This window comes from Sinocyclocheilus grahami, unplaced genomic scaffold, assembly GCF_001515645.1.
Source record: "Sinocyclocheilus grahami isolate Dianchi unplaced genomic scaffold, SAMN03320097.WGS_v1.1 scaffold1277.1, whole genome shotgun sequence".
Classification (NCBI taxonomy): Eukaryota; Metazoa; Chordata; class Actinopteri; order Cypriniformes; family Cyprinidae; genus Sinocyclocheilus; species Sinocyclocheilus grahami.
The window spans coordinates 146805-161409 of record NW_015506456.1 but is presented as its reverse complement, the minus strand read 5'-3'; the positions used below and the strand labels follow the sequence as shown (position 1 = coordinate 161409).

At 35.5% G+C, this 14605-nt stretch overlaps 2 protein-coding genes across 2 annotated transcripts; both read left to right on the top strand.

Moving 5' to 3' along the window:
* The first annotated feature begins 3128 nt into the window (after positions 1–3128).
* On the top strand, positions 3129–14177 carry LOC107568736 (fibronectin type III domain-containing protein 7-like). The gene is given in 13 exon segments (XM_016254727.1): positions 3129–3279; positions 4618–4875; positions 6367–6624; positions 7494–7748; positions 7843–8097; positions 8214–8468; positions 9336–9492; positions 9494–9588; positions 9675–9929; positions 10785–11045; positions 11193–11222; positions 11384–11424; positions 13531–14177. Coding segments are annotated over 12 exon segments (2262 nt in total). The 3' UTR covers positions 11416–11424; positions 13531–14177.
* Positions 12295–14177, top strand: LOC107568740 (fibronectin type III domain-containing protein 7-like). The gene is made up of 4 exons (XM_016254729.1): positions 12295–12529; positions 12677–12706; positions 12868–12908; positions 13537–14177. Exons 1-3 carry the CDS (start codon positions 12304–12306, stop codon positions 12897–12899), a joined length of 288 nt encoding a protein of 95 aa, XP_016110215.1. The 5' UTR covers positions 12295–12303; the 3' UTR covers positions 12900–12908; positions 13537–14177.
* Positions 14178–14605: the final 428 nt, after the last annotated feature.

Here is a 14605-nt window from a genome sequence, read left to right as displayed (position 1 = left end):
CCATGATCGGGTCCTTGATGTAAAGACATTTTAGTGGGTACTTTTTTTTTAGCACCTGATTACAATTTCTACAAAATCACATTATGATTTATATCGTTCACACAAAATACAGCTACCTGGTTAGCCTGCTGTCTTATACACCAAAGTTGCACATACCCTGTTTATTCAGATCAATCTGTAATGTTTTACGAATTGTGTTTTGAATTTACGAATCGGATTTTGTAAATGTAAATTGTGCTGTGCATTTATGAATTTTGTTTTGCAAATGTGTTATTTTTGAGGCTGATCTGTCTCCATAGTTACTTGGTGTTTCTTTGTACTTAATTGTGAAATTTACTTGCAATAGCTGAGAAAAATTGTTTCGACACCATTTTTCAGTGTATGAAACCGCAACCGCTCAGCAATAAAAATGAGTTGTCATACAAGTATGTAACATGTTAAATGCCTCTTCAGATTTGTAGTACACTTTCTTGGCTCATAATGTGGATTAATGACATTGATACTTTTTAATTCAGAAGTATTATCTTATATGTTTATTTTTAAAATGGAACATTCAATATCTTGTGTATTTGACAGACAATAGAACAAACAATCCTGAACAGCCCATTATTTGGCAGAGTGCATCTTTGTGTCTATCTTCAAGTGTATTGATGCGTACCTGTGCTGTCCTTCAGCGCTGATAGGTCCAGTCTTCCTCTGTGACAGAGGGAGGGGGTACATGTGAACGCTCAGGACTCCCAGAACAATAAAACACCTGTTGGACGGTAACAGATAGGAAAAAACAGAACTTAAGCCTGTTACCCTGCAGAAATAGAGAGTCAAATCAGAAGAAGGAAGTGTGCCCTAAAGGCAGCTGATCAGCACCAAATTTGAGTCATGGAGGCGAAATATTTACATCTTTCTAATATCATCTTTTTGATTATTACCGTGCCACAGGTAAGAATTAAAATGTGGCTTTCTTTATGCATGCAATAAATTACAGTGTGGGTAAACTTTCCTATACTTGCTGGAAGAGCTTAAAAATGCATTGGAATTCTTAATAAACAGTACTGTAAAAACTGATCATTTGTCATGCATAAAACAATAGTCCTTTTTATTATATATGGATATGAGGAGAAATGGATCCAGAGAATGGATGCTTTCTAACATGTTTCATATATTTAAAAAATGATGTGTTGCATTTCTGCTCTTAATTTACAGATATGCAAAGCACAAAATGTTAGATCTTTAATATGTATATTTAATATTTGGGTCATTCCATGAAATTGGTTAATTTTGTCTCCCTTGTAAACTAAAAGATTACTTTAACCTGATAACCTAATAATATATATATATATATATGTGTGTGTGTGTGTGTATAAAACATATAGGCTATATGTGTGTGTGTGTGTGTGTATATATATATATATATATATGAGTGTGTGTGTATAAAACATATATATATATATATATGAGTGTGTGTATAAAACATAAAGGCTGTGTGTGTGTGTGTGTGTGTGTGTGTGTGTATAAAACATATAGGCTATATGTGTGTGTGTGTGTGTGTGTATATATATATATATATGAGTGTGTGTGTATAAAACATATATATATATATATATATGAGTGTGTGTATAAAACATAAAGGCTGTGTGTGTGTGTGTGTGTGTGTGTATATATATATAAAACTCAAAATTGACAAGGCGACCACTTTAAGGAATGACCCGGTTGTGTTTTCATCTTGTAGTAGCCTATCAATTAATTTTAACAGTATTATAATTATTATGCTAACCGCTTCTCTCTCTCTGCAGACATCACATTATCCGTGTTCACCGTCACCTCTAAAAGTATGACGGTCCGTTGGAGCGGACATACCGGCGCGAGCTCGTACAAAATCACCGCCACGCCGAAAAACTCCCAGAGCCGTCGGTTTTCGCGCAGTTCAGCGGCAGCACGGTGATGGGCTCCGTTAACTCGTTGTCACCGAACACTGTGTACCGGATGCGGGTCGAAGCCATGGACAACGCGGTGAACGTGCTCAGCAGCGCCGAAACGGAGGAGACGACAAGTAGACTGACTTTTGTGTCGTTGGACAAGCTGGCAAGCTGCCGTGATTAATTATAAAAGAAAAGTTAAATCCAATCATTTTAAAGGAACTAAAGTAAATCTAATAATAATAAAGTATTAATTTTATTAGATTTTTAAAATGTAATTTAATGGTTGAATAGTTCCGATATTATATAATAAATATGATTAATTCATATGTATATAATTTTTTTTAATTTATTAAATAAATAAACGATTAACAAATTAAACGACTACAGTGTTGGGGGTAACGCATTACAAGTAACGCGAGTTACGTAATCAGATTACTTTTTTTCAAGTAACTAGTAAAGTAACGCATTACTTTTTAATTTACAAGAGAATATCCAAGTTACTTTTTCCCCCAATTTATTGATTGACAGCTCTCCTTTCCCCATGTTGAGAAATCAGATGTTATTGTAGTTCTAAAAAAATGTGAATATGCATTAATTCATCTCACTCGCTCACAAAAAAAAATAGATTCAGTATTCCTCAAAATGAATTAAAATAATGCAACTCAGAATATAACGCAAACCTGCAATAATTAAATGTTAAACAACACAAATATCCTTTATGTATTTAATCCCATTCTATTAAGCAATGTCTTTGCTTCTGACCTTCGATGATCCAGTTCAACTATATATATATATATATGAGTGTGTGTGTATAAAACATATATATATATATATATATGAGTGTGTGTGTATAAAACATATATATATATATATATATGAGTGTGTGTATAAAACATAAAGGCTGTGTGTGTGTGTGTGTGTGTGTGTATATATATATAAAACTCAAAATTGACAAGGCGACCACTTTAAGGAATGACCCGGTTGTGTTTTCATCTTGTAGTAGCCTATCAATTAATTTTAACAGTATTATAATTATTATGCTAACCGCTTCTCTCTCTCTGCAGACATCACATTATCCGTGTTCACCGTCACCTCTAAAAGTATGACGGTCCGTTGGAGCGGACATACCGGCGCGAGCTCGTACAAAATCACCGCCACGCCGAAAAACTCCCAGAGCCGTCGGTTTTCGCGCAGTTCAGCGGCAGCACGGTGATGGGCTCCGTTAACTCGTTGTCCCCGAACACTGTGTACCGGATGCGGGTCGAAGCCATGGACAACGCGGTGAACGTGCTCAGCAGCGCCGAAACGGAGGAGACGACAAGTAGACTGACTTTTGTGTCGTTGGACAAGCTGGCAAGCTGCCGTGATTAATTATAAAAGAAAAGTTCAATCCAATCATTTTAAAGGAACTAAAGTAAATCTAATAATAATAAAGTATTAATTTTATTAGATTTTTAAAATGTAATTTAATGGTTGAATAGTTCCGATATTATATAATAAATATGATTAATTCATATGTATATAATTTTTTTTAATTTATTAAATAAATAAACGATTAACAAATTAAACGACTACAGTGTTGGGGGTAACGCATTACAAGTAACGCGAGTTACGTAATCAGATTACTTTTTTTCAAGTAACTAGTAAAGTAACGCATTACTTTTTAATTTACAAGAGAATATCCAAGTTACTTTTTCCCCCAATTTATTGATTGACAGCTCTCCTTTCCCCATGTTGAGAAATCAGATGTTATTGTAGTTCTAAAAAAATGTGAATATGCATTAATTCATCTCACTCGCTCACAAAAAAAAATAGATTCAGTATTCCTCAAAATGAATTAAAATAATGCAACTCAGAATATAACGCAAACCTGCAATAATTAAATGTTAAACAACACAAATATCCTTTATGTATTTAATCCCATTCTATTAAGCAATGTCTTTGCTTCTGACCTTCGATGATCCAGTTCAACCGTACTAATAAGCACAATTGCTCTAGACAAACATTTGTGTGTTTTTTTATTGCTGAAGTGTGTTGAAATGTCTTCTTCTGCATTCTACTGTACGGACGTAAATTGACTTTCCCTTCAGCCTGAGGCTTATTCATTTCACTTTGGGTGGGAAAAGGCTTTTATATTTGCTAAAAATATAATTTTTTTATTTTAAAAACAAACAAGCAAGCCCTGTCCAGATTTAAAAAGTAACGCAAAAGTAACATAACGCATTACTTTCCATAAAAAGTAACTAAGTACCATAATTAGTTACTTTTTTATGAAGTAACGCAATATTGTAATGCATTACTTTTAAAAGTAACTTTCCCCATCACTGATTACGTACCTTACATCATAGAACTGCAGTCTTGATTTACTAATTTATCTACAGGATGTAATGTAACATTATATTCAAGACTGTGGAACCCAAATGTAAAAAACACTTTGAGCCACAACCTTTACAAAAGGCCATTTACAATCTATTTATTTATGCATTTATTTGTGTGTGTGTTTGTTTGTTTATACAAAGTAAATTATTAATTATTATTATCATTATTTAAAAAAAAAACAGCGCTTTCATCGACCATTGTTACAAAATTAATAATTAATTTAAAAAAAAATCTAGAAATTTAGCTATTGGTTATTTATGTATTGTAATTTCATTGATTATTATTATAATTATTATGATGTTTTTGTATTGTGTGCCACCAGCTCCTGAGGTTCCCCTCATTTACCAGGCTTACTCCAAACACAGTGACAGCATCACAGTGGAGTTCGGTGTGGTGTCTGGTGCCACCAGCTACGTCCTCCGGGCAGAGAACGAGGATGGGTTCTTCTCTGAAAGCCTGGTGAACACTTCCCCCGGGACAGTGGTCGGTCTGCTGCCTTACACCCAATTCACACTCAGCGTGATGTCCGTCAACACTGGGGGAAGGAGTCAGCCTTCCCTACCCGTGAATGCTAGGACAGGTAAACTGACTACAGACTTTCAATAAAACACCTTCTGCTTGATTTAAAAATGCCTTTCAATTAATACTTTGGCTATTTTATACTTTTCTTTCTTCTTCTTCTTTTAAAAAAACCCGTCACATCCCTGCTGTTTGTGACAGAAAAAAAAAAACGTAATCAGCTGGTTACCTGCCCAACTAGCTGGTCTGCCAGCCTGATCAACGGAGACAACAAACCCAAACCCCCTATAAAATCATCAAACCAAACTAGACTAGCATGGTGGCCAACTCAAACTTATAAAATCAAACTAGTTTTAGTTGTTAGTTCAATACGTATATCATTCAAAACAATTGTGCTAATCTGCGGTTATTAATCAGTCAAAAAACTGTTTAAAATACTTTACTGATTTAATATGGATTATGGAAAGTGTAGCCCTCAAATCCACGGCATAACACTATAAAGCTCAAATAAAAGTGTACCTTGTAGCCTTCCAACCAAGACAGACATTTTTATATAAAGCTCATTTACTAAAGATCACACACCATAGAACAGAAGGAAACTTGAGCACTATTCCCTGTTTGGTTGACAACGAGCTGGTATTTAAAATCTGTAACAATAACACAGTATTGTTTACTCCAGCTATTATGCAGAGTTAGTAACTCTGGCTCAACCGACTGTTGACAGTAACTGCACCTTTAGCTATACCCAAAACTGAATGAAAAGATAAAGCCATGAGAACTAGGCTGTCGCCTCTCCCCAATGAATGGCTTTGACGTAACATAAAGGGACGGGTTTCATGAAGTTTCATTTATAACATAACTTATTACACTTATCTCATTTCACTCAACAGACTCGCTGCACCTTATTTCCATCCATCAGATCCTACATCTGTCCCTATCAGACATTTATACTACTTTAAATTTAAAACTAATCATAGTATATCTAAAGATAAGCACTGCCACATCTCACAATAAATCATTTCCCCATAACATAGTTTATTGAGGGGATAGTCCACCCAAAAATAGAAATTCTGTCATTATTTACTCACTCTTATGTCGTTCCAAACCTGTATGAGTTTCTTTCTTCTGTGGAACACAAAAGAAGACATTTTCAAGAATGCTACCAAATGGTTTCAAGTCCCATTGACTTCCATAGTATGGACAAAAAATACTATGGGAGTCAATAGGACCCAGAATTGTTTGGTTACCAACATTCTTCAAAATATCTTCCTTTGTGTTCCACAAAAGAAACAAACTCATACAGGTTTGCAATGAAATGAAGGTGACTAAATGATAACACAATTTTCATATTTGGATGGACTTTCCATTTAATTTGGACAGGATTTTTTTTCAGTTGTAATGATCGAAACTCACCACTAGGGGCAGTAATTGCTTAGTCTTTGCCTGTGGTGATGCTCTTGCTGCTTTGTCAACTCTTTCTTTTACTTCTGTCTTTTATTATGCTAATAAAACTAAGTTATTAAAATAAAAACATTTGTATCTCTCTTTGCAGTGTTGGTTGCCCCAGATCTGTTTTCCAGCTCCCCCAGCAGTGACACCATTGTGATAGAGTGGAATCCAGTGGACCATGCTGTGCTATACAGCCTGGTCATGACCATGGTGGGTTCAGATATGTGGGTCAGACTAAACACGACTCAGACCAACGTGACCTTCACTGACCTTCAGTCTGGCAGCACCTACAGCATCAAGGGCAATGCCTGGGATCCTGATGGTAACCAAGGAGATTACATCACCATCTACCAAATCACACGTAAGGACTTACTCGTTTATTGTATTTTGAACAGAATGTGTTCACACAATGCATTTCTCAATAAACAACTTGGTTCTTTTAATCGAAAAAGGCGGGGCCGCCATGTTCAGCATTACAAATTCTCTCATTCTGTGAAGTGTTTTGCCTGACTCTGTGTACTAGATAATCAGTGCTGCAATTGATGCAGATTATGAATCAAACCATAAAGAGATAGTCCACCCAAAATGAAAATTATGTTACCATTTTCTCACCCTCATGTCGTTCCAAATCTGTATGACTTCCTTTTTTCTGTGGAACACAAAAGAAGATATTTTGAAGAATTTTGGTAACCAGTTTCGTGTCCCATTGCCTTCAGAGTATTTTTGTCCAAACTATGGAAGTCAGTGGGACTTGAGAATGGTGAGTGGCGCAGGTGTCGCTCATTATCATTTACTCCACCGGCCTCGCTCCGTTCCCACGGCTCTCGACCCCGCCCCCACTCATCACAAACACTATACTTGTATTATATTACCTTTGCATAAAATTACAAAAAAAAACTACTTAACGCTAATATGAGGATGTTTCTAATACAGCGTCTATGCCGGGAGTGATGGTAAATTTGGCATTGTTCTCTCTTCTGACTGCCGTTATCAGTCTCTCTCTATTTTATTCCTCTTTTTGAAAGTCATGAAAACACTATCGTGGAGTTTTACTTTTGCTATTTGAGCCAATGGGAATGCAAAAAATATATTTTCTTCCAGTCACTGCTATAGAAGTTTACCCAACTATGCCGACTTCCGCTGCCAAGAAACCTGAAATGTGAAAAAGGTCCATTCTCTTTAAATTCACAAATTTCCTTCACTTTCTCTCTGTCCCACTGTCCTCTACAGGTCCTCCTGTCCCGGGACCTGTGCAGGTTCTGTTGATGCTGAGTCGCTCTATCGAACTGTCGGTGTATTGGCAGACAGTCCGTGGTGCCAACGAATACATTGCTGTGAGCTCAATGGGCCAGAACTGCAGCTCATCCTTAGACGCCTACTGCATAATCAGTCCCCTCAGCTGCAGCCAGAACCACACCATCACCGTCACAGCGGAGAACGAGGCCGGACCCAGTGACCCTTCTGCTCCACAGGACCTTCTCACCTGTAGATTTTACTCACACGCACACATATAAAACCGCACATATGCATTAATAAAGAGTTGTGCAGTTGGTTGTTGTCTTCTTTGAATCATTTTCAGTCCCATGTCCTCCTGAGCTGGTGTGGATTGAGGAGCCGACTACAGGGAACTGTTCTGTCTCGTGGTCTGAGGTTCAGTGGGTGGATTACTATATCGCCTATGTGAAGAGAGATGACGGCTTAGAGGCAAACTGCAACACCACTGGCACAACCTGCTACTTCCAGTGCATATGTGGATACACATACCTCTTGACAGTATTCGCTTATAACCTGGCAGGGTCCAGTCCACCGGGTCAAACAGTCAACTATACTACAAGTTTGTATTTCATACACATAGACTTACATTTATTTATTTAACAGATGGTTCTGTCCAAAGTGATTTGAACAATTTTGCACACGATATATGATACGCATCTCTCTCTGTGTCCTCAGTCCCCTGCTGTCCAGAGGATTTGTCCGTGTCCCTGATTTCCACAGAGACTTTAGAGATCTCGTGGTCTCCAGTTCGAGGAGCTGAGTTGTATGAGACGATCGCTGCAGACGGAAGCGAATGGATCCACTGCAACGACACGGCTCCTGTGTGTGCGCTCTCTGATCTCACCTGCGACAGCCTGTACAGCGTGGTGGTGCGGCCCTGCAGTGAGACACAAGGATGCAATAACACCTGTAGTGCACATACACGCCGGACAGACACACAAATGCTCATTTGCACATGAGCCCACAAATTATTATTAATATTATTATTATCAAATATTGTATTTACAAGGTACTCAAAATACTTCCAAAATACTGTTATAATAATATTATTATGATTACATTATTATTATAAATATTAATGATATTTATATAAATATTGATCATATTTATATAAATATTAATAATATACTTTTACATAGTACCTTTAAAAGTAGCTTCTCAGTGCACTTTACATAACACAAAAAACATAAGATACTAGTGTACCATGGAATACCATGTTTTGTGGTACATTTACCATAGTAGTACCATGGTATTTTTGAAGTACTTTGACTAACATGTGAATACAGTAACAAATACAACAACAACAACAACAATAATTATTATTATCATCAAAATTGTTATCATATATTATAATTACATAATACCCAAAGTTATAATAATATTATTATATATTATTTTGATTAATATGAAATAAAACATTAATGAAATTTATATAAATATGAATATGTTTATATAAAAGGTAGCTTCTCAACGCATTTTTCATAAAAAAACAAAAAGAGAAAAACAAGAAATGACTTAAAGTAATAAAGCATATTTAAAAATTATTAAAAAAAAATAATAATAATAATAATTAGTAAAAAATATTAACATGGGTAGGAAAAATTTATGAAATTATTAATAAAACAACACAAAATGAAAACGGTAAAGTCTTTCCTAAAATAATTATAATAATTATTAATAACATTCGTTTCATTTCCATGGTGTATTTCAAAATATTACAGTATTGTCATAGTATGTGATCTTATCACTGTAACATGGTATCAGTTTTTATGAAATTTATCTTATTTCTTTTTCTCTCAGCTCCCTGTGCCCCTGTGATCCTCAACGTGACTCAGGTGAACTCTTCCATAGTGGAGGTATTCTGGATGGCTACAAACGCTGAGGCTAACTACACTGTGATCGCCATGGGTCTCACCGACACGCTCACCTGCTCATCCAGCAGCACTTCCTGTTACATCAGTGTCCTGCGGATCCACATATGAGGTCAGCGCCTACGCCTCAACCACAGCAGGACAGAGTCTTCCCAGCTACTCCATTCCCTTGGAAACAGGTACAGTAATGAAGATGGAAAACATCTGGATAGATAGATAAATAATGGTTGAAAGCGATATAAAAATGTCCCCTTTCTCTCTCCAGGACCCTGTTGTCCAGAAACTCTGAGTGTTGAACAGGTGACCCAGTCTATGACGAACATCACCTGGTCGACTGCCACAGGGGCAGGGTCTTATGTCCCTTCTTTGACATCCCCCAGAGGTCACGCCAGATGTCACACCATGGACACCCACTGCCTGCTGGGATGCATCACATGTGGCACCAGCTACAATGTGTCGCTGGAGGCCTTCAGCATTACTGGACATAAATCAGAGTGCAGTTACCATGGCTTCTCTGCTAGTGAGTAAAGTAGTTTTCTATCTATCTGTCTATCTTTGTTTTTATATATTGCACCTTTAAAAGATAGTTTCTAAATTCATATATGAAAAAAAAATTATAAATATACAGTATATATATAAAGAAGTAAAAAAAGGAAATTATTAATAAACCAAAACACAAAATGAATCACTACAGATTCAGCATATGCAAACACATGACTGGTTAATAGACATTTACTCTAGATGCTATTAATTCAAACTGATTTTCTTTTTTTCTATCAATTTATATTTTAAAACCCAACAAACTTCTTTTCTTAAAAGGTGCTTGTGCTCTTTCTTTAAAATAATAATAATAATACATATTAATATTTATATGAATGTTATTTATACTTGTTTTATAAATAGTACCTTTAAAGTTAGCTTCTCAATGCACTTTACATAAGAAACAAAAAGACAAAAAACAAGATATGACAGTAAAAATAACAAAGAGTAATTACAAATAAAAAAGTTAAATTATTAATAATAAAACAAAACACAAAATTAAACAGTCAAGTAAAGGCTTTCCTTAAAATAATCATAAAATAAAAAGCTAATATATGATAATGTGACATTTTGTGTATTTAATGTATGATTTTAAATTATATTTAAAATGAATGAAGACAAATGAAAAATAAGACATTTGAAAATAAAGAAACAAGCAAAATGTCTGTGTAAATCAGTTGTAAAACCATTCTTGCATAGATTCAGCCATACTTAAGAATGGTTTTAAAAATGATTTATGCAATAATTTGTTCAGAGACTTGGAATGAGTAAGTGCACTTAATTTCTGAACCTTTCATCGTCCCATCTCATTTTCTTTATCTGTAACCTCTCTCAGGCGCGTGTTGTCCACCCAGCGTGAGACTCTACAGGATGAATAACAGCACTCTTCGGGTGTACTGGTGCTCTTCTCCTGGCCTGTACAACTACACAGCCGACCTGTATGGCACCAGATCCAACTACACCTGCAGTACGACACATGGGGCTAATGGATGTGTCATCTCCAAGATCCTGTGTGGGGAAGTGTACACCGTCGTGGTCGCTCCCTTAACACAGGAGGGTTCGAAGGTCACATACTGCCCCAGAAAACTCTACTCAGGTACAAGATGATATTGTCTTATCATCCAGAGAAATCATATTTAAATTTTGTATAATGACAAAATATCATTAAAAAAAAATTTTTTTGGACTAGAGACTACAGGCTTACTGTATATGGACTGATTTCCATGTTTCATTGTCTTTTCAGTCTCCTGTTCTGGAAACACCGTGGGAATGGGTGTGTATTCTAATTGAAACTCATCTAGAACCCGCTACATATGATATATTAATATAACAATTATATATGAATATTTTTTTTAAATATACACATTTAAAACAATTAAAATGACATGTTCTCCTAAGCATGTTCCTTATGACTCTTTCTGTGTATATCTGCAGTGATCTATCGAGGCCGAAGAAGTGTGGCCTAAAACCGTATTGTAAGTGATTGTACATAAATTATGACTGTTTACATTTAGTGTCATCACGCACAGATGCAGAATCTCATGGGACAGACTTACCCAGGGCATTGGAAACTGGAGGCCTTTGTGTCCACCATAAGATAAAGCGTATCATGTCAACATGTGGACATGCTTATTGCTGTACAGCCTGTGACAATAAAATATGACACTTGTACTCTTGGGACTCCAGATGCGCATCTCAGTCAACTCGTCTTCAGATATGATAAATGATAAAGTGTCTTGTTACTTGTCTTAAAACATTTAGGAATACAAATAAAGTCTGTCGGAATGTCACCTGAAAAAAAATCAAATTATATTTGAAAGAAAATCCTACATTTATTATACTACATTTAATTGTAAAGTTAGCTTCTCAATGCACTTTACATAAGAAACAAAAAGACAAAAAACAAGATATGACAGTAAAAATAACAAAGAGTAATTACAAATAAAAAAGTTAAATTATTAATAATAAAACAAAACACAAAATTAAACAGTCAAGTAAAGGCTTTCCTTAAAATAATCATAAAATAAAAAGCTAATATATGATAATGTGACATTTTGTGTATTTAATGTATGATTTTAAATTATATTTAAAATGAATGAAGACAAATGAAAAATAAGACATTTGAAAATAAAGAAACAAGCAAAATGTCTGTGTAAATCAGTTGTAAAACCATTCTTGCATAGATTCAGCCATACTTAAGAATGGTTTTAAAAATGATTTATGCAATAATTTGTTCAGAGACTTGGAATGAGTAAGTGCACTTAATTTCTGAACCTTTCATCGTCCCATCTCATTTTCTTTATCTGTAACCTCTCTCAGGCGCGTGTTGTCCACCCAGCGTGAGACTCTACAGGATGAATAACAGCACTCTTCGGGTGTACTGGTGCTCTTCTCCTGGCCTGTACAACTACACAGCCGACCTGTATGGCACCAGATCCAACTACACCTGCAGTACGACACATGGGGCTAATGGATGTGTCATCTCCAAGATCCTGTGTGGGGAAGTGTACACCGTCGTGGTCGCTCCCTTAACACAGGAGGGTTCGAAGGTCACATACTGCCCCAGAAAACTCTACTCAGGTACAAGATGATATTGTCTTATCATCCAGAGAAATCATATTTAAATTTTGTATAATGACAAAATATCATTAAAAAAAAATTTTTTTGGACTAGAGACTACAGGCTTACTGTATATGGACTGATTTCCATGTTTCATTGTCTTTTCAGTCTCCTGTTCTGGAAACACCGTGGGAATGGGTGTGTATTCTAATTGAAACTCATCTAGAACCCGCTACATATGATATATTAATATAACAATTATATATGAATATTTTTTTTAAATATACACATTTAAAACAATTAAAATGACATGTTCTCCTAAGCATGTTCCTTATGACTCTTTCTGTGTATATCTGCAGTGATCTATCGAGGCCGAAGAAGTGTGGCCTAAAACCGTATTGTAAGTGATTGTACATAAATTATGACTGTTTACATTTAGTGTCATCACGCACAGATGCAGAATCTCATGGGATAGACTTACCCAGGGCATTGGAAACTGGAGGCCTTTGTGTCCACCATAAGATAAAGCGTATCATGTCAACATGTGGACATGTTTATTGCTGTACAGCCTGTGACAATAAAATATGACACTTGTACTCTTGGGACTCCAGATGCGCATCTCAGTCAACTCGTCTTCAGATATGATAAATGATAAAGTGTCTTGTTACTTGTCTTAAAACATTTAGGAATACAAATAAAGTCTGTCGGAATGTCACCTGAAAAAAAATCAAATTATATTTGAAAGAAAATCCTACATTTATTATACTACATTTAATTGGTGATTTTAAATTTGAGACACACACACACACACACACACACATACATGTATGTGCATGTGTGTGTGTAGTAGCATGGTCAAGTGATGAGATGGTGTGAAAAAAAAGACTAAAGATTTATGAGAATGTTGCAGGATATTGTCTTTGATGCGATATGAATGATGTATAGGCCATATACATTTCAGTGTATATGATCAAAGTTGGACTGCCCACAAATGTCCGGTTCTCACGTCTTTTTGTCTTCAATCAAAGGGCACAGATGAAAGAAGATGGAGCTCTGACGTCATCAACGGAGACAACAGGCCATTCTCTTCTCTCTGCTTTCATCTCGCCACATTTATATACTGTTTTCCAGCAATACCTATAACAATTGTCTCAATAAAAATGTATGTGTATCTTTAAGATCTTTAAAACGTGAAAGCAAAAATATATATTTTTCAATCAAATTGTTAACCATTTCTAAATGTGTGCTATTTTATACATTCATTTCCTTTGTATTAGGAAGTTTGCATTCATACTTTAATTGTCTCATACTCAAAGCATGTCATGAAGCCCAAATGTTTACATGTCCAAAAAGTAAGTAATATCATAATGAAAAGAAAAATGTCTATGTTAATGTAGCATAATGACTTGAACAACACTTGTAGGAAGTCCCCTAAGCAGCAAGCCTCCAAATGAGTGGACCAGTGTGTTTTATAAAGGGTAGGGCGGACCTCTTCAGAACTAGGATGAGAAATCTGAACTGTTCAGTGTCCGCCCCAGGTCATATGTGTCCTTTGGATGATATATTACAATGAATTTGCAAAATATGTATGTTTACTAACGGCCTACAGCCTGAGAACCTCAATGCAATAGCAGCCTTTAGTACTCTTAATAAACTGCATGAAGCATTACATATTGAGAATATTTTTTTTATTTACATTTCAGTTTTCTTAAATATTTTTCAATATATATATATATATTTTTTTCCCCCACTATTTGCTATTATATATTTATTTTATGTGCATGTTTTAGGGCTGCTAAAGTTGTCACATTAATTATTTAGATTGATATAAAATTTATTTGGCAATAATTTGCATAATTTTGCTATAGTGTTCTGTTTCTTAAGACTGGTCTAAACAGTCAGAACTTTGCAAGAAAACCACAAAAGGTTTCCGTCTCCAATGCACAGTCACAAGCAACACGTTTATCAGTCGATTATGTAGAAACGTTCTCTTTCTCTATGCAATGAAGATCAACACGAGACTCTGCATATTTTCTATCTATCTAATGGCACATGTATTTATAAATGAAACGCAGATGGGAAACCTAATTATTTTAA

Bases quoted from the DNA above. Each gene is read 5' to 3' on its own strand.
- LOC107568740 (XM_016254729.1), top strand. From the start codon at position 12,304: ATGAATAACAGCACTCTTCGGGTGTACTGGTGCTCTTCTCCTGGCCTG. The intron at 12,530-12,676 runs GTACAAGATGAT...TTGTCTTTTCAG, and splicing joins CCCCAGAAAACTCTACTCAG to TCTCCTGTTCTGGAAACACC. The intron at 12,707-12,867 runs GTGTGTATTCTA...GTATATCTGCAG, and splicing joins TGGAAACACCGTGGGAATGG to TGATCTATCGAGGCCGAAGA.